The sequence below is a fragment of the Pundamilia nyererei genome, unplaced genomic scaffold, assembly GCF_000239375.1.
Source record: "Pundamilia nyererei isolate P.nyererei 1_Seehausen unplaced genomic scaffold, PunNye1.0 scaffold00082, whole genome shotgun sequence".
NCBI lineage: Eukaryota > Metazoa > Chordata > Actinopteri > Cichliformes > Cichlidae > Pundamilia > Pundamilia nyererei.
The window spans coordinates 2,522,407-2,547,634 of NW_005187483.1; the positions used below are offsets into that span (position 1 = coordinate 2,522,407).

Below are 25,228 nucleotides of genomic sequence, written 5' to 3' on the forward strand. Positions count from 1 at the left end.
TTTTTTGGCCTGTCCCGTTTGGCTCTTTTGCCATCAGAATTGTTGTCTAAAGGCAAAGAAAGATGCCCAACGGATTTACTTTACCAAATTGACACTGGGGGAAAGAAGGGGAGAAAGAAAGAGGGAAAGAGAAACAGCTGAGAAGAGGGACGGGGGAGAAGGGCAAAAGACAAAAACCAACAGAATGAGCAGAAAAAAAAAGAAGAAAAAAAATGCATACATTTCACGTACTATTTATAGTTGGCTACAAATATTCTTTTATACACATTTTGAATATTTTGTTTTCAAAAAGCAGTCACCTCTTCTTGTTCTTGAAGTTTGACAAGTCAAAAGTTTTCCCACTTTTGTTTGATGTGAGATTTTAGCTGTTTAATAGTTCAGGGCCTCCTTTGTCACATTTTTTTTGTTTGTTTGCTTGTTTCATAATACACCAGAAGGATTGCTGCTACAGCTCACCTGGTTGAACTGGTGTCTGATGTACCAAAGGCTGAAGTCCTCATTGCTTGGGCCTGGTTTGAGTCTGCCCCAGATCATTTCCTGCGTGTCATTCTCCCCCTCGCTCTCCACTTTCCTGTTAACTGTCTGCCCTGTCCTGTCAAATGAAGGCTAAAATTCCAAAAGTAAAAATTAAAAAGAATAAACACCAAATGTTTTCACTGGATGACAGGTCTGAATTGTAGGTTAGTTTGAAATACGCAAAGACTTCCTAAAGAAGAAAAAGTCTGAATGGCAGCATATTTTGCTCTTAAATGTGCATCACACAGCTTTAATGACGCCTTCAAAGATCCTCAATTGCCAGTGTGATGTGCACTAATACACAGACTCTGGCTTTTAAACTGTACGCTGATGATAATCCAGATGGTTGCTCTCCTCTTTAGACTGCAGGGCTCAGTGTCTATGATTTTCAAAAACAGTCAATTCTGGAAAAATTTGCCGTTGGTCACACAGCTTTCAGGACAGTTCTCCACTTTTTTCAGTCCATCTTACATGAACTCAGGGCCAAAAATGAGGGCCTATCTGGGTTTGTTTTTCCTTTTTGCACGGTTGAATTTTAATTTGCATCAGTAGATGTAACAACGAGCTGCACTGACAGTAATTTCCGCCACAGAATCATGTCAGTTTTAAATGCAGCACTATCTTAGATCCTTAAGATCACAGCCATGCTATTTTGGTTTTCAGCCTTGTCGCTGTACCACCGATAACAATATCCTAAAATTCTCTTAATAATGAAAACGTGATTCCTAAATGATTAAACCACTTGCCCGTGCGTCCTGTCCCACAGAGGTGAAAGACTCAGCCTCTCTAGGATATTCTCATAGAGCCGGTCGTTTTACTAATTAACTGCATCAACTACAAAGTGTTCCACCAGGTGATATTTTTTTTACAGCTTTCACAGTTTTGGGGACATTTAGTGGTGGAATCAAATTCTAACTGAACATGTATTTTTTTCAAACAGCCAGTGTTTCTTAGTTTCAGTCATTTCTTTATACCATTTTTAGTTAAATATAAGTTTTAAACTATGTCACTGTGTTCAGTTTTTTACTGACATTTTAAAAAACTGAGATAATTTCCTAAAACACCAGACCTTGGAAGTTTTAAGTAAACATTACTCAGGTATCAAACAAGCATTAAACCAGACGAAAGAACAACAGGAGAGAATAAAAGCACTGAGTAAATTCACATTTATCATTATCCAAATGAATATTTTTCAAACTGAGGTGGAGTGTGGCATAAAATATAAAAATGTCAGGCTCACTCTTTCAACAGGCACTCTGATATTGCTGAAAATGACTCAGAATGAGAAAACAACTACCAACAATATTGATCACGCAGTCATTTTACAGCAAATAATAAACTGAAGTGAGTCACCCACTGAAACAGCAGGTGCCCAGCTCCCTCACAGCGTGATTTAATTCAAACACCTGCATGTCAATAGCCAGAGAGAAAGGAGAGATGAAATGATGAGGTAGAGGTCCTGCAACAGTCGACCTACAGGAGGTACCAAACTGGAGCAAATAACAGCTGCTAAATGCAGAAAGGAAAAAATGGCAAGCAATGCTTTGTCCATGAAATGTCAGAATTTGCTTCTCTTTTTGTACTTTGTGCCCATGCATTAGGTATTTTTCATCTTAAACATCATACATACAGCATGATGACTGAAAGAACCACGAGTGTCCACGCATACGTCCATGCACACAGACCTCAGCTCTCCATCTGATGTTCATGTGATTTATTGATCAATTTACTGACTGACTTATTGACCCACGGAGTGACCGATGATGAGTATCATCAATCTCAAAGAGGCTCTGCACTGTCCACAAGCTTGTACTCCAACCAATCAAAATCTCCCCACTCAGAGCTCAATGCACTTGTGAGTTGTTTGCGTGTGACTACCAGCTCCTGTCTGAGATTATCAGAATTTTATGTTGAAACTGTTACACACATGTTGCAGCCTCCCGTCTCCTGCTGAATGATGTGTGTCTCTCCTTTCTTAAATTATATTTTGCACAGGGTTGCTTTGTTTTCCAGCCGGCTATATTAAAAAAAAAACAGCCATAAAGGGAGAAACTTGTTCTTTCTGGGAGAATTAATGAGCACTGCCTTGCAAGGTGGTAGAAGTCACTTTGGGGAGGCTGGGCTTTCACTTTACAGTCTATTACCTCGGATTTAGACTCAGAGGCTGCTTGTTGTTGAGATCTGAGCTCCTAAACTGATTCATCAGCATGGAGGAAAACACACACACCGGCAGAATTACCAACACAATCCCACTCTTTCGTTAGAATCGAGGATTATTACAGATTTGAAGTCACGAGTGAATCACATAAAGGACGTCTATTTCACGCACACACATTAATAATGACATATATAAACCACACGTTAAAAAGAATTTGATGACAGGGAGCAAAAGTCGCGGTGGGAGACGTGATGCCAAGTGACACTTGCTGTCTGCAGGATTTCTGCTGCGCGCTAAAAGCGAAGCGTCTCCTCCACAGGCAGCTTCCACAGCTGCAATTACATAACTTCACTCAGAAACTCAGCTCTCGGCAAAAGTGAGAGGGAATGAGCCAACGAGGTCCGCGAAGAAAGAAAAAAAAATTGGTTAAAATATAAATCAAGCCAACAAGTAGCCGGTAGAGGAGATGCCGCGCGTTAATTCAACTTAAGACGCGTTTTTGCTTTTGCAACCTGCAGAAAAGCCGCCTTTTTTAATTAAATGCCCGATTACAGAAAATAATCATTCGATGTTGATCTTACCTGCATGCTTTCCTGTGTTGTAACGGCGACAATAGCTGATTTTTGCAGAGTGTGTCCTCTCTGCGCGGATTCTCAACCTCCGACTGCCGCTGCTCTGGATGCAAAGGAATGCACGCGCGCGCGCACACACACACACACACACACACACACACACACACACACACACACACACACAGAGAGAGAGAGAGAGAGAGAGAGAGAGAGAGAGAGAGAGAGATCCACAGAAGAGGCGGGGGGTGGGGTAAGGGGTGCAGCTGGAGGATGGAGGAAACAAGTGGACTTACAGCCTGATGATGTGAAGTCAACAGGCTGGCCGTGGGTTTAATTCCGCTGGGATGTTGATGTTGTCTGAAATAGCATATGCAGAATATTTAACACACATTCTGTGATGCACTTTTGTTCATGCTTTTTCCTTTCGAGCTGATAGTATCGCTGCTGCAATACTGATTTTACGCTCTAACTAATGGTTTCTTTACATGTTCATGTTTTTTTTTAGAAGGCTTTAATTAACTTTTTTTGGTTGCCAGGTCCCTCCAGAGGACTGAATATTACACTTCAGTCAGTGTGCTACAATATGTTATACTCAGTTCAGTCTAGTTTAATTATATAGCACCAAATCACATCTGCATTGTCTCAATGCACTTTTACTGTAAAATAAAGACACTACAATAATACAGAGAGAACCCTTAAAATCAGCCTCTTTGAGCAAACACTTGGCGACAGTGAGGGCATCTACCGCAATGTACAGTGCTGCTTTCAGCGGATAAATAATGGGTTAATAATAATGGTTGAGAGGCCAGGGAAAGCCTAATAAATTAGCAGCTAAAACAATATTTATAGCTGCAGTGCATATTATTGTAAGAGCACTTAATTGAGAATTTATTGGAATTGTATCTGCAGATTCTGAAACAAATGTTATGCTGATTTGCCAGTTCTTCTCAACAAAATCATCATAAAAGAGCAGTTTTGTCCATTAAAACAAATTATTAACTAACCAGTTTTAGCTGAGTGCCTTATGAAGAATTGGTGCCAAGTTCTCTCTTGCTCTCTAATAACATAATGGATTATACTGAGAGTCACAACAGCGCATGAATACAGCAAAAAGACACATCTGTTTCTGTCGTTTCATTCGTCTCTTTTCTGTCTTATCATCATCGCTGCAGCCAGTTTATGCGTACCAAGTTAAGAGAAGGGTGTGTGTGTGTGTGTGTGTGTGTGTGTGTGTGTGTGTGTGTGTGTGTGTGTGTGAGAGAGAGAGAGAGAGAGAGAGAGAGAGAGAGAGAATTACGTGATTGTCATGAGAGTTATTGGTACAGAAATGCAATTAAAGCCCTGGTGGAGAATCAGTGTGTGCTCAGTGAGGAACTGAATCAATTCTGGCGACCTTGGTTCTCTGAAGCTGCCCGAAGCAGAGAGAGAGCGCTTGAGAGAGCCAGAAAGATGGAGACTGTAACGAGATGCTAAATAGCAATCAAGCCAGGTCAAGCATCCTCACACATCACGCTGATTGCATAATGAACAGCCAAGAAATGTAAATAGCCCGAAGGATGAATGAGGAAAGGCCATCTGTGTAATAAAAGTGCCACCAAAGCTAAAGACACGATTCCACGTGCTGGCAGAGGCTCACGGCAGCACGAGAAACCTTCCTGTGCAAACACACATTCACAATGAGTTTAGTTCTCATTTTGCTCACTGTATATTTAAGAGGTATTGAATTGAGGCTTGCACAAATGTTATAGCTGGTGTACAAAAGCTTTAGTTCACTCGCTCAGTTATTTCTTAGAAATCTTTTCCCTCAAAAACAGAAATACATACTCGTGACCACTTTACTGGGTACACCTGATCAACTGCTCTTTAATGCAAACATCTTATCAGCCAATCATGTGGCAGCAAATTAATACACCTCTCTCTAAGGTTTACAGAGAATGATTTGAAAATATCCAGTGAGCCACAGTTCTCTCAGTAAAAGTGCTGCAGTGATGCCAGAGGTCAGAGGAGAATGGCTTTGAGCTGATAGGCAACCAGCTCAAAAGTATGCAGAAGATCATCTCTTTTGCATACTGTGGTCTTTTAATACCACCCGAGAGTTGTTTAAATGGCACAGCCTGCCTGAGGATTGTTGCTGACCATGTCCATCCGTTTACAATAACAGAGCAACCATCTTTAGATGGCTGCTTCCAGCAGGATGGCGCACTATGTTACAGCTTAGATCATCTTGTTTCTTGAACATGACAATGAGCTCTCTGTACTCAAATGTCCTCCACAGCCATCAGATTGCATTCCAGTAGAGCACCTTTGTGATGTGGTCAAACAGGAGATTTGCATCAGTGCAGTGCAGCCAATGACGCAGCAACTGTGTGACGGTAAAATGTCAATATGGACCAAAATCTCTGAGAAATGTTTCCAGCACCTTGTTGAATCTATGCCATGAAGAATTAAGGCAGATCTGAAGGTAAACAAGAGCCCAACATGGTACAAGAAAGGTGACTACTGAAACGTCTGGCGAGTGTTGAATTTTATAAACTAGAGCCAGTCAAAATGTGGGCCATTTGGTCAATATGTGGGCCAGTGGGATGAGGGATAAAAATGATGTGCAGTCCCACATAAACTGGGACACTTGGACACTTACCTGATGATGGCAGACTCATTGAACTTTGAAACTTCTCTCGAGTGTCTACGACACTTACAGACCAAGACTGCTCATTTCACCGAGTGCTGTGCAGCTGTTACTGCCTCAAGTTTGGGGATTTTGTTTTTCAGATGAAAAGAACAAACAGGCTATGGTTTGACATTTTATATCAATAAACATTAAAGGAAAATACTTTGGCAGACACTCTCTTGAACACAGCAAGGGAAGCAGTGTAGCCTCCAATTAAAGTAACACAAGAATGAATCTGCATCATTTTTGGAGTGATGTGAGCCCCGGATGTTATCTCAGCATGGAAAACTAAACTGGCATGAACATAATTTAATGGTAAATCCATGCCTCGGTTATTTCTATTAAAATCCTTGTGTAAAGTATCCTGCATCCCATCACATAGAGTTTAACTTAACAGGAGGATTAAACAGCCCAGAAGGTTTGAACAAAGTGCCTTTAATGTTGGGAGCGTCTCTGATAAACAACTGATATGACCAGATAAAGCAGACAAAAACGACCTTGCCTCGAGCGCAGCTCAGAAGCTCTCAGTCATATCAAAAGATCGTTTTTTCAGCAGGTGAAACATTTTCCATTTTGTCAACTTTAAATCAGATTTACCCAAAAAATGCACTCAGAGGAGGGGTTTCTGGCACAACTTTACCTACACCAAGGTGCATGGAGAAGAAAGTGTGAAGAGGTTAAAGCAAGAATGTCGAATTTATTTTACATCGTGGGCCACATACAGCCCAAAGTTAAAGAAGTTTAACTTTACATTTAATCTCTGTGATATCCTAAAGTGGTATTTCAAAAGTATATCATTTTTTGTTCATGACAAAAAAAATAGTAATGGTAAAAGGACTCAAAGCATTTTATATGAAAGAGTTAAAGGACCAGCCACACTTGCTGATATATAGAACAGCAACCATTGTTTGGCAAGCTGAAACAATAACAAAGTTATTCTATTTACATCCAGTGTTGGTGGAGGTTTGCCTTTCTCAGGGAAGCTTTATTAGCTTATTTCAATATTTAGTGCTGCTTTGCATGTGCCGTTTGTGGTTTGTTATTAAGGATATAACTTAAAATTCTCCAGTTAAAAAAAGTACATTGATTTCGTAAGATGATGTTATACTTTATTTTTAATGGGCGCGATGGTTGGATGGTCATGAAATGTTGAGAGGGTTGTTGGTAATCCCTCATGATTCATGAACAGAGTAACAAATGATGAAGCATTTTTTAATGAATTCAAAGTTAATTATGAAGAAAGTGAAAGTGTTTTACAAATATTTACGCATTAATCATTATGATGCATTAGCATCTCGAAGACTGATGTCTACTACCTCAGTGTTATCTACCACACAGTCCTCATTTCAGTTTTTTAGAAACTCCTCACTGACACTTCATCACCATGTGTTTAGGTTTATTTTATTTTATGTCACATCCTGTTTTATTTTGTAATCTTGGGTTTTCATGCATGCCGCTGAGTTTTACTTTCACATGTTGCTGTTTTTCCTGCCAGTTTTTCTGCACCACCTGTTTCCAACCAGTTATTCACTCTCCCAAATATATATACTCTCCCATTTCCCTCTGTCAGTTGCCAGATTGTCTTTGTACTCCAAGTAGGCAAGCTTTCCAGGGATTTCCTTATGATTTGTTTACAAGATGATATTTACTGTGTCTTTCAGAGATTTTTTTTTCCCCCTCTTGTATTTTGGCTCCATGTTACTCATTATTCTCTGTATGACTTTCGCCTGTTTGTTGGAATTCAGCTTTTTGTTTATTTACAGAGCAGGACTTTATCAAACAGATTACTTTCTTTTTACATCCTTTCTCTGGCAGGGAAACTTAAGCAGATTTGACACCGTATAAAGATGAAAATTAGTCAATGTCACAGTAATGCAATATTTATGTTTTGTGTCACGTGCACAGGCAAAACATTAATGCTTGTGGTGAACAAGCATCCCACTATCATATTTCTGTCTTGTCACGTGATGCAAAAAAAGAAAAAAAGAAATCCTACTTGTAAATACTTTTAGCCCTTTTTCATTTGTACCTACTCAGCTTAACTTGAGCTTTTTATAAAAACTTTTTAGGGTTTTAAATTAGGTGGTAGGGTAGTACCTGCTACTAGGTACTTTTTTAGCACCAACTCGACAGGGTTTCCAAGCGATCTGAATGGATCTGAAAATGTGACGTCAGCAGATGATTGGCTAGTCAGTGGCTCGTCATGAGAGGGAAACGGCAGCAAAAACACCAACACCGTGTTTCTCAAGTCTGCCAAAAAGCCATACACTGAGCAGCACGTATACCATATATTCAATTACCTCCATTGTTGTGTTGTGTTTGTGTTGCACACAAATGACGTCACGGACTTTCACTATCACGCCATTACTTTTGCGATCACAACCCCACGCACATTGAGGTGGTACTCAAATGTAATGGAAAAGCAAGCAAAACCAGAGTAGAGTAGTACTTGTGGAAAAGAGGCTTTTGCAAATATTCTGGAGTGGAAAGGTCAGAGGGTCAGCAGAAAGGTATAACTCTGGTAGTTATACTGTTACCTCTAAATTAGTTTTGACAAAGCGCATCTTTTCTTGTCAGCTCACATTATCTCAGTTATTTCTTCTCCATATTTCCTTTGCCTCACTAGCTTTGCGTAACACAGAGACACAACTGCATACTGTGTTCACAGCGGGTGACCCACAAATAACCTCCTGTTCTATAACTAGCGAGCATTATTTAGAGGCCAGCGGAGGAAAACAGCAGATTAATATTTGAGTGACAGAGTGAGTGAACACTTTTACAAGAAGTCTGCTTTATTTTACTCAATCGTCCAAGTTCAAGATCTTATTCTCTAAAATACACTTTCAGCACTTGGTTTGGCTTCCCTTCAGCAAGAAAGAATGGCAGTTATTGGAGAAAACGGCTCAGTCGGACAAACAATCAGTGAAAAAAGGTCAGCTACAGCTGAACTCCAGCATCTCGCACCACACAGTGATGGAAGCGTGATGGAAAGCACTCTTGCTGAAGATCGACAGCTGCTCTCTGATCCCTGTGGGGGGTGTTGGGTGGGCTATCTGATGGTTCAGTCAAGCTGTTTCAATCTATTGCTGGTCCCCCCCCCAAGGACACCCATAGTTTTTGCTGAAAAGAGGAAAATGCATCAGACACACAGAGATCATCTCCTGTGAGAGGAGTGCACAGATGTGGAGGCAAAGCTGGGAATTCTTGCAGGAGAGATGAGATATAGGGCCACAGACTGCATGAAAGCAAGACGTAGCTTCCAGGTCTGAAAAGGGAAGCTTATGCACATGTGCCTTTGACCTGCAGCCTTTCTAACGGCCAGCAGGGGGCAAATTTTGAGGTTGTGAAAGGATGGAGTAATTTTCTTCCTTAGGTTGTTTTGTTTTTGCAGAAGCATTCATAGAAATCTGTTTTATATAATAAAAAAGTGTGGACTTCTGTACTTTAAGCATATATTCCTTAATCTTTTCTATTTTATTATCTAGTGGCTCCTTCTGGAGTCCTGACTTAAAAGCACCAGAAACATTATAACAATTTGTTTTTAAGGCTTGTTTTTAAGACTAATATGGAGACACATCAAGCCCTTCGGTTCTTGTGGTCATGGCAGTGGTGGTTGTAGCCTCAGTGAACATTAGAAACATCAGAAACAGCATCACTGTTCCCAGACTCTTAAAAAATAACATTTCAGCGTCATGTGAAAAATTTCTTCAATGATTCACGTCATGTCTCCGCTCATCAAAAATTCAGTGACTCATTATATCCCGTGGACTCCCTTTGAACCACCTTTAAACTCATCTAAATCTTTTGCAGTGGCCAATTATTTATTTTTTAAACAAAATCCACTGAGACCAGCTCAGCATGTTTACAGCTCACAGAGGACACTAATTGCTTAATTGCATCATGCGGTACAACGGCATTAAAGCAACAGCGTGAATTTTTTGTTGTTTAATTAGATTGTCCCTTTAATTTTTTAATTTATGTGTCATTGGGGTTGTAGCAGAATTTCCCAAGGGGGAACATAGTCTTTGGTCAGTTAGTCTGTTTTATTCTGAGTTTAGGTCATTTCAGTTTTCTGGCATTTCTCACTACTATAGTTAAAAGAAGGCTTATGTTTTCCTCTTTAGTCACTTAAATCTGGCCGCATGGCTCTGTGCAGGGACCGCCTCTACTTTTCACAAATGCAAGGCAGCAACATCAGCAGCAAGTCTACAGCAAGACAGAACAAAACAGGCATCAGTGAAAACAGATAAGACACTGATTGACTCAAAAATGGCATGCATACCATGAATATGGGAGTGGAGGTGGGTTACTAAGCAGCTTGCAAGGGATAAATATGCTTATAGTGAACATCAACCAGGTGAGGGTGATACTACCATTTTATTTTATAAGCTCAAGGTTTCATCACAGAGAGAACGCACTGGGAAACACAGTCAGCTTTTATAAGCGCAGTTAAATGCTAACATTTTTACACAAGGGTTATTTGGCTTTTGAGCATTTTTGCTCGAATGAGATAAAATTAGATCCCTGACATTTTTCAGACATCAACGAGACAATTCCTTTCCATAGCAGATTAGCCCCAGAGTCCCCCCCCCTCCGCCACCTTCTGCTACTGTAAGCTAGTGTGCATGAATGTACGCCGTGCCTGTCGGCTTAAAGCCCGTCAATGTGAAGGCAGGAAAAGCTGGTGGATGGGGCTTGATGATCAAAGCACTGTAAATCCTGCCTGCTGCTGGTGGAGTGGGAGAGCGGAGATTCCCCAAGAAAGAGCCTCACAGCTGGAATCATACAGCTGGTAATTTTCCTTCACCTTTGAAAGAAGCTGAAGAAAAACACACACACACACACACACACACACACACACACACCAGCAGCAGCAGCCCGAGAATAATTTGCCCCTCAGAAGGATTTCATGTTTCTATGGAGAAGAATGTCTATTTTTAGGAGTGATATAAATAGATCTTTCTGTAGCTCCAAAGCTTGGATTCTTGTGTGAATATCCCCCCAAACCTTTACTGTATATAATTTCTCTTATTCATGTGTCTCTATGGACATTTTTTTTATATAACACAGCCATAGATTTATCTGCCTTCCTCCTGAGCAAGTGTGTGTGTGTGAGTGTGAATGACAGTCAGAAACATGAACAGTTAGCGGGGAAGTGCCGACAATGAAGTGTAATTTGTCTCAGTGACATTAGTGCTGAGCTGTATGGTCTCAGTGCCTGAGTGCAATAGGCATCAGGTTGTCACATTCAATGAGATACACTTTCCAAAGCCCTCCTAGGACAAGTAAAATCACCAAAAGCTGAGAGGTAACATCCTTCCTCACAGAGGAACACCACTGGAGCTGATCAAACTAAAAGGCAGTCTTCACTGATGTCCCGGGTACAACATTCGCTTCATCGCCAGGCTTTGGGAAGTGGACACAGAGAAGCAGAAGGACTACAATGACTTTGGGTGGAGGCGAGATGGGGGTGAAACAAGGAGCAACTTTGTAGCCGTGGAAACAGTTGCTAAGGAGCGAACCGAGGCTTTCCCAGACAGAGAAGAAACAGAGATGTGATTGTGATGGGAAACAAGGTGCAGTAAGGCACTTTCCTATATTACTAAATTGTACAGGGTACAAATCTCCAACAGAGTAACGCCTAAATATTAATTTCACTGTTCTATGGATTTAGCTTTTTAAAAAATAAATCATGACAACCATGAAGCCTAAGTTAATGCTTGATACATGTCTTATTGTACTGAAAAAGACAATAAAAGGAGAAGAACTCAATGAAGCTCGGAGATTTCCTACTCAAATATTAGCTCAACATGATTTGAACAGATGCTGATCCATCATATAAGGTCATTGAGATAGCTGCCTCTTCTCCTGGTGACAAGAGTCAGTGTAGTGTGGAAGGACAAAATCCCCTTTAACACAAAGAAACCTCCAGCAGAACCAGGCTCAGACATCTGATGTGACTGGTTGGGGCAAGAGATAAAAGGAGAGGACGTGCAAGGATAAAGACAAAACAAACTAGACAGAAGGTAATGACATGAAGCAGTGGCCTATAAACATATGGTGAGTGAAAAGAGGGGAGCAGAGAAGAAATATTTAGTGCATAATGGAGATTCCCACAGCAGCCTCACCCCATAGCAGCAATAAATAAGGTATACTTTATGGCTAGCTAGTCCAACCCTATGATTTAATAGTGACTATCAGCAACAACTTGCAGTTGAAGAATACACATTTTTCCTTTTGTACTGGCTTTAAAAACACTTAATTTTTAGAAGAAGGATTAAAGGATTTAACAGTCGGTCTATGGCAATCAGTTTTTTAAATACTAAATCAGAACAGACACTAATACAGAAGTTTTTTTTCTGAGGACTAACTAATTAATAACTTTATTAGGCTCTAATATTGAAATTTATTCAGTGTCTTCCCAGGATTAAGATGCACTTTTTAGCAGTGTCTGTAAATCACATAAAAGGCATCAGATTAGGCGAGAAATGTGTCATCACAAACCTGAAAACAGGGCTGCGTTTTTAGATAAAGGATAATAATTGTCTTCAGTGCACTCTGATATGTGCAAATGAAGAGGAAATATGCACCAGAGCCTGCATGCTAGTTCAGGCAGGCAGCTTGAGCAACACTGCATCATACACATGCAACATCACACCTCTTCTCACATCACATATCAAACAGTTCAATTCAATTTTAATTCAGAAGCGTTATTTCAAGGTGGTTTGTACTGTGCGGCAGCCTACAATATTAAAGAGAGAGATCCAATGATTAGAGGATCCCCTATGAGAAAGCACTTGATGATGGTGGAGAGGAAGAACTCGCTTTTGAGGAGACCTCCAGGAGAACCAGGCTCAAAAGCTACTCTATTTATTTAATTTTTTAGCTTACACTACTGCCACTATTATACATAGGTTAGATTTTTTTATGCACTATACTTTCAAAAGTATTTTTTCATCGGACTTCAGATGCATATGAATTTCAGTAACATTCTTACTTCATAGGGTTTAATATGATGTCGGCCCACCCGTTTGCAGCTAAAACAGCTTCAACTCTTCTGGGAAGGCTTTTCACACGGGTTAGGAGTCTGTTTGTTGGAATTTTGACCATTCTGCCTGTAGTGCACTTGTGAAGTCAAACACTTAGAACGGACAAGAAGGTCTGGCTCCACTTTAATTCATCCCAATGGTGTATATCTGTTTGAGGTCAGGGCTCTGTGCACGCCAGTCAAGTTCTTACACCAAACTGAGTCCTCCTGAACCCCAAACAATAATCCCCCCTCCATCAAACTTTACATTTGGCACAGTGCAGTCAGAGAAGTACCGCTGTGCTGGCAACCACCAAAACCCAAACTTGGTGAGCTTTACACACCTGCATCCAACGCTTTGCATTGCACTTGGTGATGTGAGGCTTGGCCATGGAAACCCATTCATTACGCTATCTACACACTGTTCTTGAGCTAATCTGAAAGCCAGATGAAGTTTGGAGGTCTTTAGCGATTGGCTCTGCAGAAAGTTGGCGACCTCTTCACATTATATACCTCAGCCTCTGCTGATCCCGCTCTGTGATTTTATGTGGCCTATGACTTCATGGCTGAGTTGCTATCATTTCCAATCGCTTCCACTTTCTTCTAATACCACTAACAGTTGACTGTGGAATATTTAGCAGCGAGGAAATTTCATGACTGGACATGTTGCACAGGTGGCATCCTGCGACAGTCACTGAGCTCCTGCGAGTGACCTATTCTTTCACAAATGTTTGTAGAAGCAGTCTGCAAGCCTAGATGTTTGATTCCATACACCTGTGGTCGTGGAAGCGAACACCTAAATTCAATGATTTGGATGAGTGAGTGAATACTTTTGGTATTCACTTAGTAAGTAAGTAAGTAAGTAAACTTTATTTATTAAGCGCTTTTCGCAGACAGGCAATCACAAAGCGCTGTACACAAATATTAAAATATTAAAATAAACAATAAAATCAATAGACATTATATACAATGTAAAAGATCAAATGTAAATAATGTAAAAAAAAAATGTAGATCAACAAAAGGCTTGTTTGAACAGAAGAGTTTTTAACTGTTTTTTAAAAGAATCCACAGAGTCAAGCAAACGTAATTGTAGTGGTAAACTGTTCCACAGCCTTGGTGCAACAGACTGAAAGGGAAAGGATAGAGGGGAGATCTGCATAAAGATATCCCAGAAACAAACAGGAACACACCCTTTCAATATGAAGGGCTATTTAGCTGCAAAGCTTCACATCTCTCTCTTGCTCTTTGAACCTCTCCACCATGCCAGTAGGCTCTGTGTGTATATTTATTCATCACTTTATCCACCGAGTGTTAGGATTCCAGCAGAATCCAGCTCATCTCCCTCTCTCTTCGCTCTCAGGTGGAGTTGGCTACAGGTCTGGTTTTGCTCCTGCCTCCTTTCAGTCAGCACATCCCATCTACTCATTACTCTGGGATTCAAAAGGCCAGCTTAAACCTCCACTCTCTGTCAGTTTGTCGTCACCTTTGTGGTGGATATGAGACTCACTCCCTCTGAGTAACTTACCTCCCAAGTGATCTGACTTTGCAGTTCTTGTTCACCTGCCAGTGGTGAGCTAAGGCTGGATCAAGATTGGAGCTTTCACACCAAGAAAACTGAGCACTTTCTTATAAGGATTTATCAAAAAACACTAAGCTGTCAAGGAAAATCCAATCCCCTGCTCAGTCTCTGTGCAGCAATGCTTACCAGAGTGAAACTTACCTGAATCCTGATTTAATTCTTGCTTACGTAGTTATGTACTTTAATCATTTGGGTCCATACATTCGTACAAATAACCCACTTATTCCAAAACCTGATGACTTGTCTGAAAATGTATAAACACGCCAGTTATTTAAAAATTCACTAAGTAAAAGCTTTTTTGAGTAAAATTTTGAGGTCACATGAACACGTGTTGGGCTCTTCTCATGATTGCTCATTTCTATTCAGTTCTGTTCCCACTTTGTGTCCAAACAGGAATGTGAATGTGTGTTTTCTTTCTGTGCTTTAGTTTCTATATTTAAAATGAGGAAATAAGCTAAGCTTAGAAACACATAACTGTCATGGTGAACACAGTAAGAGCAAACAACCGCATTAATTATTTGTTCCACCTGAACTTCTTACACCCAGATGTGGCTCCTGAGCCTCTGCGGGCATCTTCCTCCCCATCTGCATCGCCTCTTCTTCTCCCTTGCTGCTGTGAAATCTGAGTGACAGAAAACAGGGACAAAGAGGACATCCCATTAATATGCTAATCCATGCGGGGATGACTTCAACACGCTGAGCATAGTCAGAAATACACATATGTCAGCTATGAGGCATACTGTGCAAAATCAGGGCTCAGGGAGGAGGAAGAGGAGGTGGATACGCATGTACTGTGGATGGGGTGCATAAAAAGCTAAATTGGTGGGTTTGTGGGGATCCCCACATCCGCACATCCACACATTTATCCCACTGAATAACATCTGAAATACTGAAGAGAGGAGTCTGAAGCAAGGCAGACTGTGGATTGTGTGTGACTGGCATGTCTCTGCCATGTGCGGCCTTGTTTGCTCTTTGCTGGCATCAATAATCCATGCGACCTGCTCTTATGCACAGACGGATGAGCACTGGGGGCTTATATAAGAGTCAGGTCTAAGAGTCGGGACTGACCCTCCGGGACCTGACTGGCTGACAAGAGAAGTGCAAACCACGACAACATAAATCTGTTTACTGGACAGGCTTTCATCTGTTCTGCAGCACTCGCACTTTATACAGGCGATATTTTCAGAGAGAATCCACTGTATGGCTTGACACTTTAAATCCACCAGCGGTTTGTTTCGTTGCTGCTGATAAGGCCGATAGTGGTGTGAAATGGGTTTGAAAGATGCTGCCGGCATCTCCTGACCGAGAACAACCTGCTCTCTTCTCTGTCTCAGTAAATGTACCGCGTCACTGTCAGTAGACTCCCCCTGCCTCGCAGAAGAAGACAGAGATAGACAGCCAGGCAGAGTCTTTCATCCCATTCCCCTTATCTTCCTGGCCAAAATCCCCTGCCTCCAGAAAGCAATTTAAAGGCCAGACAGAGGAGAGGGAGCGAGTCAGAGCGATGCAGGAACGCAACCTCATGATAAACCAGCAGGCATCTGGTTCACTTGAATACAACAGTCCACATCCTGAAGAAGTGAAAGCCTACTACAGTAAAAATGCATAAAAATATTCAACAGTGAAATACAATTACGTCTGAGCACCATCTATTAACAAATATAGACATGTTACAAACAATATAAACATTTGATTATGGTTTTGAGTGTATTTCTGGTAATAAAGACGTGTTTCTGAACTTACATGATAATATTAAGACCAAGATCTAATATCGACAGGCTGACTGGGAGCAGGTCCAAAGGTTCAGCCACAGACCTGGGTGAGATATGATTCCTCAAACTTTTCTTTGTGAAGAGCGACACTGATTAATCTCTGACAGTGGCCCTGCAGGAGCCTGTGCTCTGTCAAGCCCCCTTTATGGGTTGACATTTGGGGGAGGTGCTTATTTGCTGATGATCAATACCTGACTCATGTCCATACAGATTAGCACAAAGACCAGAAATGGAGGAATCAGCTAGTTTGGCTGAATCTACAGGCAGAGTTGGCAAGTAGAAATACAAATACTACTATTAAAAATACTTTAGTAAAAGTTGAAGTACTGATTCAACTACTTAACTCAAGTAAAAGTAAAACAATACAGGCTCTGAAATGTACTCAAAGTAAGAAAGTAAAAAGTAGTTCTTTGGAGGACGTTTCTATTTTTATGCAACGCTAACTGAACCTTGTGCTGTATTAACATAATAATAAAATAATATCAGTAGATTCTAATTATACTCAGCTTGACTCTGACAATGAAATCACAGCTACTGTGCACCAGTTACACATTGTTCTTTACTTTAAACCCATCACAGTACAGCAAACTAACCTCTTTATCCTGCACTAACATGCAGCCTTTAAATAACACAGTTAGTCTATCTCAGTTTGCTATGCAGCATGTTTCACAATATGAAAAAAAAGATCCCATGTTCAGACACAACATCTGATTTTAAAACATGAGGACTTACATGTGAGCTTTCCTTACCTTTAATTCTAACCTCTCTTCTTCCTCTCCTGTCTTTCTTATCTTTCTCCATTTCTGAGTTTCTATGCTTCATCCTCTGGTGAGTAATAAACTAACAGGACTGCCTTTCATGTGTTTAGGCTCAGATCAGTTTGATGTTTGGAGGCTGGAAGTATTTGTATTTGTACTTTTACTTCCCGCCTCAGTCTACAGGTTGGTGTCACTGTGAAACAAAACTGGATTTTGCACTTGTTTCTTGTGTTGGCCATATACTGTTATATATCGTCACTCACTCCGTCTGCACTTGTTTCAGTTTCAGGTGACTTCTCTGATACTTTTTTATCATGTTGCTTTGAAAACTCCAAGCTCTGCTGCTAATTTGCATACAGTTTATTCAAATGTTAGTGATAGGGGATGGCATGTAATTAATTAATCAAATTTGATTACTAAAACAGAATAAATGAGATAATTGTTGTCAGACATTCTGTTTATAATAACGCTCTCACTTTGCCTTTTAGTCCTCACTCCCAGGCTGCCACATGTCTCAATTCATATTCATGTATTTATTTTTTTCAGCTGAATTATGATTACTGTTGTCTTCCTAGGAAACAGTAACTCATATGACCTTGGAGCGAGTTGTGTGGGAAATTCCCAGTAGCAGTTTCTGAAATAACCAGCACAACTACAACCACAACACGTCCACTTAAATCACATTTTCTTCCCCCTCAGATCCTCAGTTGAAGTTCAGCAGGTCATCCAAACCACGTCTGGATGACTAAATCCATTCAGTTGCTGTGATGTGGTAGGCTGATTAAATACTTGTGTTAACAAGCAGTTGAACAGCTGTACCTAACAAAGTGGCTGTCGAGAGCGTATAAATAATCCCAGTGTTTATATGAAATGTTCCTCTGAGTTGTGCTGCCTCGAGCTGCTTAAATAAGAAGATTTTAAAAAGTATTGGCTCAGATAATAAGCGGTTCACTGTGCTTGTTAAGACAAATAATCAGTGTTGAAGACTGGGTGGTAATTATCACCTTCTGGATTATATCTGTTAAGAACACAATCTACGGTAACTGTAATCTAATTAGATAGACGAAAACAAAAACGATTTCCAACAATATCAAGTCAGCACGACACAAAAGTCACACACTCGCTGTGGAGCTCTGAGTCACAGACAGATTATCTGAGTGGCCTGATTTTGTCAAAGTCGGCTCTGTCCATTAAGCAGAACTCAGACACACAGCTCTGACATTATTATAAAGCACGGCTGATAACGCCGTTTAAAATTGTGGCCAATTCAGGCGTGGAAACCCCAATCAGGCTGAACCCTCCTCGCTCTCTTCCAGGACGTGATTAATCTTAACCTGGATGGCAGTGCTTAATTAAATATTGAGGCAGCTTAAATGGCTGCGCTGTCGCTTTGTTTTATCGGTCACTTCCTAAGATGACAGTCCCATCTTTTCCCTCGCTCCTCTGCATCTGGAGACAACACACTTCTGCTCTTATCTGAAGCACCGGCTCTATCAGGTAGACACAATGTACTTTAGGAAGTAAAATAATGCGAGCACAGCTGCACGCACGGCTCTGTGGAACATTTCATTAGAGGGTAAAAAGCTGGTGAGTGCTGGAATGAATTTAGACATTCAGGTACTAGGAGTTATGAAGCACATCTCATCAGATCTATCTGACATGAATGAATGCATTAAAGAAATCCTCTTTTCGTGGCGCTGGGTGAAAGCTCAGCCCTTTCAGCAGAAAAATTCAGATGGAGTCTGGGATTACAAAAGCAGGCAGTCTACTGTGAGGTTATAATCTGCGCTGTCTCTCCCCTGCTGTCCCTTATCTCTGGCTGCCTTTATCCTTTATTCAACTGGGACAGGTAAAAGCAAAGTCAGATTGCTCACTGACAGCCTGAAGATGAGAAAACTCCTCTAAATGGGGAAATGTTCTCAAAGGAAAAAGTCTGGGAAATATTTACTTTGTTGCTGTGTGGTAACAATGAGAAGACTGATACTAGGTAAAAAGCATACCACCAAGTTTGGACACGCACACACAGCCAGACTAGGTCCTGAAAGAGCAAAATCCTTCATCCCTAAAGCTAACCAATTAACCCGTGGTATACTGTTTAATCCTTACATAAACAAACAATTTGCCACTGAGCATTAACTAACCCTCTCAGTCTCCTGGCAACTGCTAGGCGGGAGATATGCTTCAGTTTTCTGTATGGATTAAAGATACATGGTGCACTGTTCATTTTGCATAGAGCACACATGAAGGTTCATGCTGTTTTTAAACTGTCCAAGATGTTAGGCTAAACTAAGGCCAGGACAACCTATCTGCAGACAAGAAAACAAAGCAGGTGGTTATAGACCAGGAGCAGCCATCTACAGCTAGCCCCAAGCCCCAGCATTGTATGAAGTTATGCTAGCCCTCCTGTTAAGGACATGTTTTTACCCTTTAAATTAAACGAGGTACATATCATGTGGTATTGCAGGTAGATACCTACCTACTTGCGATGGCCTTAATTGTATCCAGTCTGTATGCAAAGCTCAGTGTAGCCTTAAACTTGTTGGCTTAAACTAAAGCCTGAAATTGGCTGTTAAACTGTGGGATGCTCCCCAGCCGAGCCACTAGGGGACTTGGAGACAGACTGGAAAATAAAGGGATCATGTCTGAAGGAGACCCATTGCAGAAGCCTGGGTTCAAATCTGCTAATCTTGAAATTATTTTATTGCACCAGAAAAGGTTTAAGAACGATTACCAAGTTAAGACAAGTGTCTAGTCTGTAAGCTAGCCTAAGCTAACTACAGCCTTTTTTTTACTCAGTCTGAATTTCTACAAACCTTAAACCTTCACTTTGCTGTCGCTATGCTAAATCATCTATTTTTACAAGGACTAAGCTAATTAACATTAACAATTAAAGTTTTTTCATGAGGCTTTATTTCAATTAACTTTCCTAACAAAAACATGACCTACGACTGGTCTTTGGTAGGCCTGTGGTGCTCTTTCAAAGATTTTGTTTGGAGCTCATAATGTTGCATTCGTAGGGACGATGATGAAATTAACATAAAATATACAAAAATAAAAAAATTTGGGATTTATAATAAAGTTGGGGAAAAAAGAAGCTAAGTTTACATGTTTTCAGGTGTCTCCATTGCATAAAAGCTGCATGTATAGAAGCACCAGTGAAACCTGGAAGCCATGTTTCTACCACCTTCTTTGCTGTTGTTGAAATCTCCCATATATTAAATTTCAGGCCTCTTTGAGTCTCTCAATTATAACATGTCTGGGTAGACTAATGAAAAAGACTTCTGTCTTTTTGTAAGCCTCTGCTGCTCAAATGTTAGTTTCCAACAAAAACATTAAAAACAAGTAAATCAAGACTAAAACAATTATTGTACAATTCTGGGTTAAAACAATGTTTCTGTTCTGCCTTTTGTTCCCTGTTTTTATAAAATTGCTTTGTGAAATTGAAGTAAAAAAATCTGCTACCTTAATTTTTCCAATCTCTTAGCTTGATATTTACTAACACTACCAGCTAGTTTGTAGTTATGTCATGTGGCAGACTGCTTTGTGTAATGAAACACAGGCCGTGCCAGATGCGTCTGCCAGTCAGATTAAAGCTTTATGAGGATTAAACGGACTCTACAGTGCCTACTGCCCTCCAACACAGATAACACAATCAGCTGCAGCCACACACTCTTGTTTCTCAGATGCATTTCTTGCTGCATGTTAAGTGATTTCTCTGAATATGGACAAGTTTGTTCAGTTTGGTCATCGACCTGCAGGGGCACAGAGCTGAAGCTCCAGAGGACCCTGACTCAAACAGCTTATCTATGATGTTTGCGATTCTGGGAAAATCCATTAAAATCCCCTTTGTCTGGTTGAATAACTGAAATGCAGTGAGTTCACAGTTACACAGTTGGAAACAGATTATGAAAAAGGATGCTGGGCAGCTGTTAGATTTAAGTGCAAAATAAACTGAAATACTTTTTGAAAACTGCAAAATTGTGTTTTGGACCATGAAGATCTTTTGTGCACAGTCTTTCCTGCAGAGGAAAATTCCCGAATGAGGAAGAAAATCATCAGGATTGCAATAAAAAAAACAAAACTATTTTAGTCAGTTTTTAACTTTGCAGGTCATTTGTTTCACCCGAAAAATAAAATCAGAAGTAGCAGAAGAGCATCACCTAGTGGCCATTTCTGATTACTGCGTCATGTTGACTCAATGAAGATTGAATCAATACGATTTGGGGAGGTTTTTAGGAAAAATAACAAGTTTGCTGATCAAGTTTTATAACCTTAAATGCAAACTTGGGTCTTTTCTTTTACAACTGATAAAAACTGTGCAGTGACAGAACTGATTTACATTTCTTAGCTTGTGAATGTGAGAGAAAACCCCCCTCAAAAAAACAGGACATTATTTACTTTTTTCTTAATGATTCTGATGATGAACAGGCCAGATGGATCGCTTTCATTCTTATTAACTCTTAGCAAAACCCTGTTTTTAAATAGAGAACATGACCTGTTTCTCAAAAAAACAAACAAAAAAACAAAACTATTTATAACAAGTCAACAGACAGGAATGACAATACTTAGAGGATTTTTGTTTATTTGTTTCCAAATCACAAAAACTTTGATTTTTTTAAAAAGATTTGATTCCTTTCTTGAGCCGTAATTTCACGTCGCTGTGGTTTGCAGATGGTGCAAAAAAGAAACATTTCATTTTACAGCTAGTGTCAGTGTTAGATCCTACATTTGATTACACCTAAACTCAATGTGCTCAACATAAAAGACAAAAACTTTTTTAAAAAGCTGTGTAGGTCTGTACCTTGGTGCAAATGAGCATAACAGCTTAGAGATCTGCAAGGAGTGTGATAAATACAGAAAGAATATTCACACATGTCCAGAAAAACAAGACAAAATTATTTTTAAACAACCTCAATTATTTATTTGGGAATGAATCCATGAATACAAAAACACTGCGTTTGACTGACAGTGCTGAACCACAGGAAGTATTTACAAATGCGTTATCTACAAAAGAAAAAAAGGGAGGAAAAACGAAAAGGAAATATGACATTTTAAATCTGCTTTCCCAAAAACGGGCAAAAATAGAGAGCGACTCTAATTTAGATTGAGCAAGTGCTGACATTTACACTGGGGATGTCTGGACCAGAGCCAGGTGCTCTGAGGCTTCACTGCATCACGCAGATGGCACCATTCATACAGCTGACAGCTGGCTGCTTATAAAAGGCCGACCTTCCACCGCGGACAGCAGATCAGAAACCTCGGGGCAGAGTGATCGACCGCCATGAGATCACTTCAGTGCTTCAATCACTCGGGACAAGTCGCAGTCGTCTCGCTTTTCTCTATTCTCCCTTTTTGGTCTGTTAGAAACACCTTAAGAAGCCTCCTCATCAATCTTCGGTGCCAGGTAGTATTTGATGTGCCCCATGTCAGCAATCTTGTACTCCACCACTGTAGGGAGAAAAACAAAACAAACAGTCAAGTCTAGGCCACGACACACCAAACGAAGAATCCTGCAGTCATTTAAGGGAAGAGCAGATGCACGTACCCAGGGGGATATCAGCGGACATGCTGAGAGTGACGGTCTTGGAGAGTGGCGTGGCCTTGGTGAAGAAGTTCAGGTAGTTGAGGGCAAAGATCAGCTGGACGGGTTCATTCATCTCAATCGTAACCTAAACACAGGAAGGGAAGAGCCAAGAACTTAACAGGTGCTGCCACACTCACTCAGATCACCAGCTGATAGAGTAAATAAGGAGCTCTAAAGTAAAGGCCTTAATTGCTGTCTCAGCATTAAGATGGCAACAAATATTTAAGAATACTTGATTTATTTAAATTTTAAAAAAAGAAGAAGTTGGTCTTAAATCTGCTGGTAACTAATTGATGCCTTTAAATAAACAGTCATGAATTCATGACACTGAAACATCTGCAGAGCTTTCAACCTCCACCTGTACTCTGTACAAACAGCAAAAGTCACTTCTTGGTAGAAACTTAAACTGATCCAGTCATAGGTCAGTATTTCTCTCTTTTTATTTTATTGCGTTTTTACTGTTGAACAGCTTGTGAGTGCATTACTGCCACCTTCTGGCAGTAATAGCACATTACACCAGGTGCCAGTTAAAACGGAGCACAAAATGCATATTTAAACCATCACATTTTAATTATTTCACATGTAAATTTTATGCAATTGTCTTGCCCATGTCTGCCAAAACATGCTGAGCTCTCATACTCACAGCCTCGTCCTCTTTGTCCACATTGCTGGTCTGGGACAGCTTGATGTTTCCTGTGCCCAGCTCGCCTGAGGCGGAGAACTTGACTCCATCCTTGGCGCAGGAGATCATGACGGCGTCGCCGATCTGTGAAAGGTCACGGCAGATGCGAGCGAACTCCCCGGAGGGCATCTTCACCACACAGCTGTACTCCTGCTCCTGGAGGGACAGACAGACATGGAAAGGTTAGCAACCGTGTGAGGAAAACCCTGCCGTACACAAATTGAGGATGTAACAGCTGACTTACCGGAATACCAAGCTGCTCCACATCCAAGTCCATCAGTTTCATCTCATAATCTGACACCTTCTCCTGGTCTGCAAGATTGAAGAGAAGCGGTAAATACACCACCGTGACACCACCAGTCAGCCTGATGTTACTGAATAAACATAGAATTCAAACTTACTGAGAGTCTCAAAGACGAGGGCGAGCGTGTCTGCATTGTCTTCTGCTCTGAGGGTGATGATGTCCTCATTTCCGGCACACTTCAAGATTTTTGACATACTGGATAAGAGAGGTAAAAAAAATAAATCAGTAAACTTTAGTCTCGCTGCATTATAAAATACAACAAAACTAAATAAATAACTAATATAACCACGTCATTCACACAATAAATCAAATCCTTTCTGCAAAATATAATTGAAAATTTCAACAAGTAGTCAGTAGTTAGAAAAAAAAATATCATTCAGTCTGTTCTCTTTTTAAAAGAAGGACCTGCAGCGAAAACAGGCTAAACAATAAAACAGTTTAAAATAAATATTACTAACAGTCTAATTTGCCGATTAAAAAGCGTTGTAAACAACTAAACAGGCAGTGACGTAGGAACGGAAGTGGTATTTCCCGGGTTCAACAACAATTCCCGCCAACTATCCCGGCGCACAGTTTGGCGCTAAAACGCTGTCATCGCGCAATCACAAAGCAGCGGAACTCTCTCAAACTGCTCCAATCGTAATTTAAACTTTAAAATGTTTTTGCCCCCTTGAAAACATCTAATATACAAAGCGCGCCATTTCAGAGCGGTCACTAAAGAGTTAACTAAGTTCAGGAGGCAGACATGCCCGGGCAACTCCGCCAAGATGGCCTTGTTCTTTGTCAGCATCAGAAGCTGCATTAAGATGTAATAAAGTGCGCTTAAAAGGGGCTAAAAGCGATCGTGAGGACTCAAAAATAGTAACCGCGTCACAAACCAAGCAGCCATTTTTTTCGTGTTATTAGACTCGATAAACTTTGACAACTCAACCTGTCAACCTGGGGACATTAGTCAGCAGAAACTCCTCTTAGCTAAGCCCCATCAAGAACAGCAACGGGCTGGCATCAAACGGTGTTAAGACAGTATTTTCTACCTATAAGCTCTATTTTTTATGTTTGGCATATGTGCTCCACCTGCTCAGGTTGACTCCCATGGCGAGGTTCCTATCGCAGCGGTACGAGTCGAAGCCATCGTGCCGAAGAGTGAGCTGCACCAGTGAGACGTGAGAGGAGTCCATGCTCTGCAGGGAGATGCCGGACGAGCTGACGTCCCAGCAGGCTTCTGTGATCAGATCCTTCAGAGCCTCCAGCACCTTCTTCAGGATGGAGCCCTGGACCAGGCGAGCCTCGAACATGGTTGCTGTGGAGTTTTATGTCTGCGCAGATGAAAAGATGAGAAAGGCTTCTCTGAGAGCTCAGGTTTTGTGTTGCTGGCGAGCACAGACACGGCACGTGATTACCACTTTCACGGTACAGAGGAGTTTAAGCTGGAAGCGCGCGCTAACAGCCAGTTTTAATGATTCGGGGGCGCGATTGCGTCATTTCCGTTTCCTTGTCGACGCCACAACCGCTTAAAAGAGTGGGCGATTATTTCAGCCATGTTGGAGAGGACAATTTTGTAACCTGGACAAATCATACAGAATATTATACAACACTGTACAGCAGGGG

At 40.8% G+C, this 25,228-nt stretch overlaps 2 protein-coding genes across 2 annotated transcripts in view; both read right to left on the bottom strand.

The window, feature by feature from the left end:
* The window catches only part of LOC102210345 (calsenilin-like), a 57,054-nt gene extending 53,683 nt beyond the window's left edge, over window positions 1–3,371 (bottom strand). The window contains exon 1 of the mRNA XM_005738254.1: window positions 3,256–3,371. Within this exon, the coding sequence (XP_005738311.1) occupies window positions 3,256–3,261 (6 nt within the window). The 5' untranslated portion in view covers window positions 3,262–3,371. The remainder of the gene's footprint in view (window positions 1–3,255) is intronic.
* An 18,574-nt stretch (window positions 3,372–21,945) lies between these two features.
* Window positions 21,946–25,108, bottom strand: pcna (proliferating cell nuclear antigen). The gene is made up of 6 exons (XM_005738258.2): window positions 24,695–25,108; window positions 23,718–23,815; window positions 23,561–23,628; window positions 23,278–23,472; window positions 22,596–22,719; window positions 21,946–22,498 (listed from the first exon to the last, which is right to left on the bottom strand). Exons 1-6 carry the CDS (start codon window positions 24,913–24,915, stop codon window positions 22,422–22,424), a joined length of 783 nt encoding a protein of 260 aa, XP_005738315.1. The 5' UTR covers window positions 24,916–25,108; the 3' UTR covers window positions 21,946–22,421.
* Between the last annotated feature and the right edge of the window lie 120 nt (window positions 25,109–25,228).

What these genes read in the sequence shown, in the direction of transcription:
- pcna (XM_005738258.2), bottom strand. Translation starts at nt 24,915, where the DNA reads ATGTTCGAGGCTCGCCTGGTCCAGGGCTCCATCCTGAAGAAGGTGCTG. An exon ending in CCTCGTCTTTGAGACTCTCA is followed by an intron (nt 23,629 to 23,717) that starts GTAAGTTTGAAT and finishes TCAATCTTGCAG; the next exon opens with ACCAGGAGAAGGTGTCAGAT. An exon ending in TGGACAAAGAGGACGAGGCT is followed by an intron (nt 22,720 to 23,277) that starts GTGAGTATGAGA and finishes TCCTGTGTTTAG; the next exon opens with GTTACGATTGAGATGAATGA.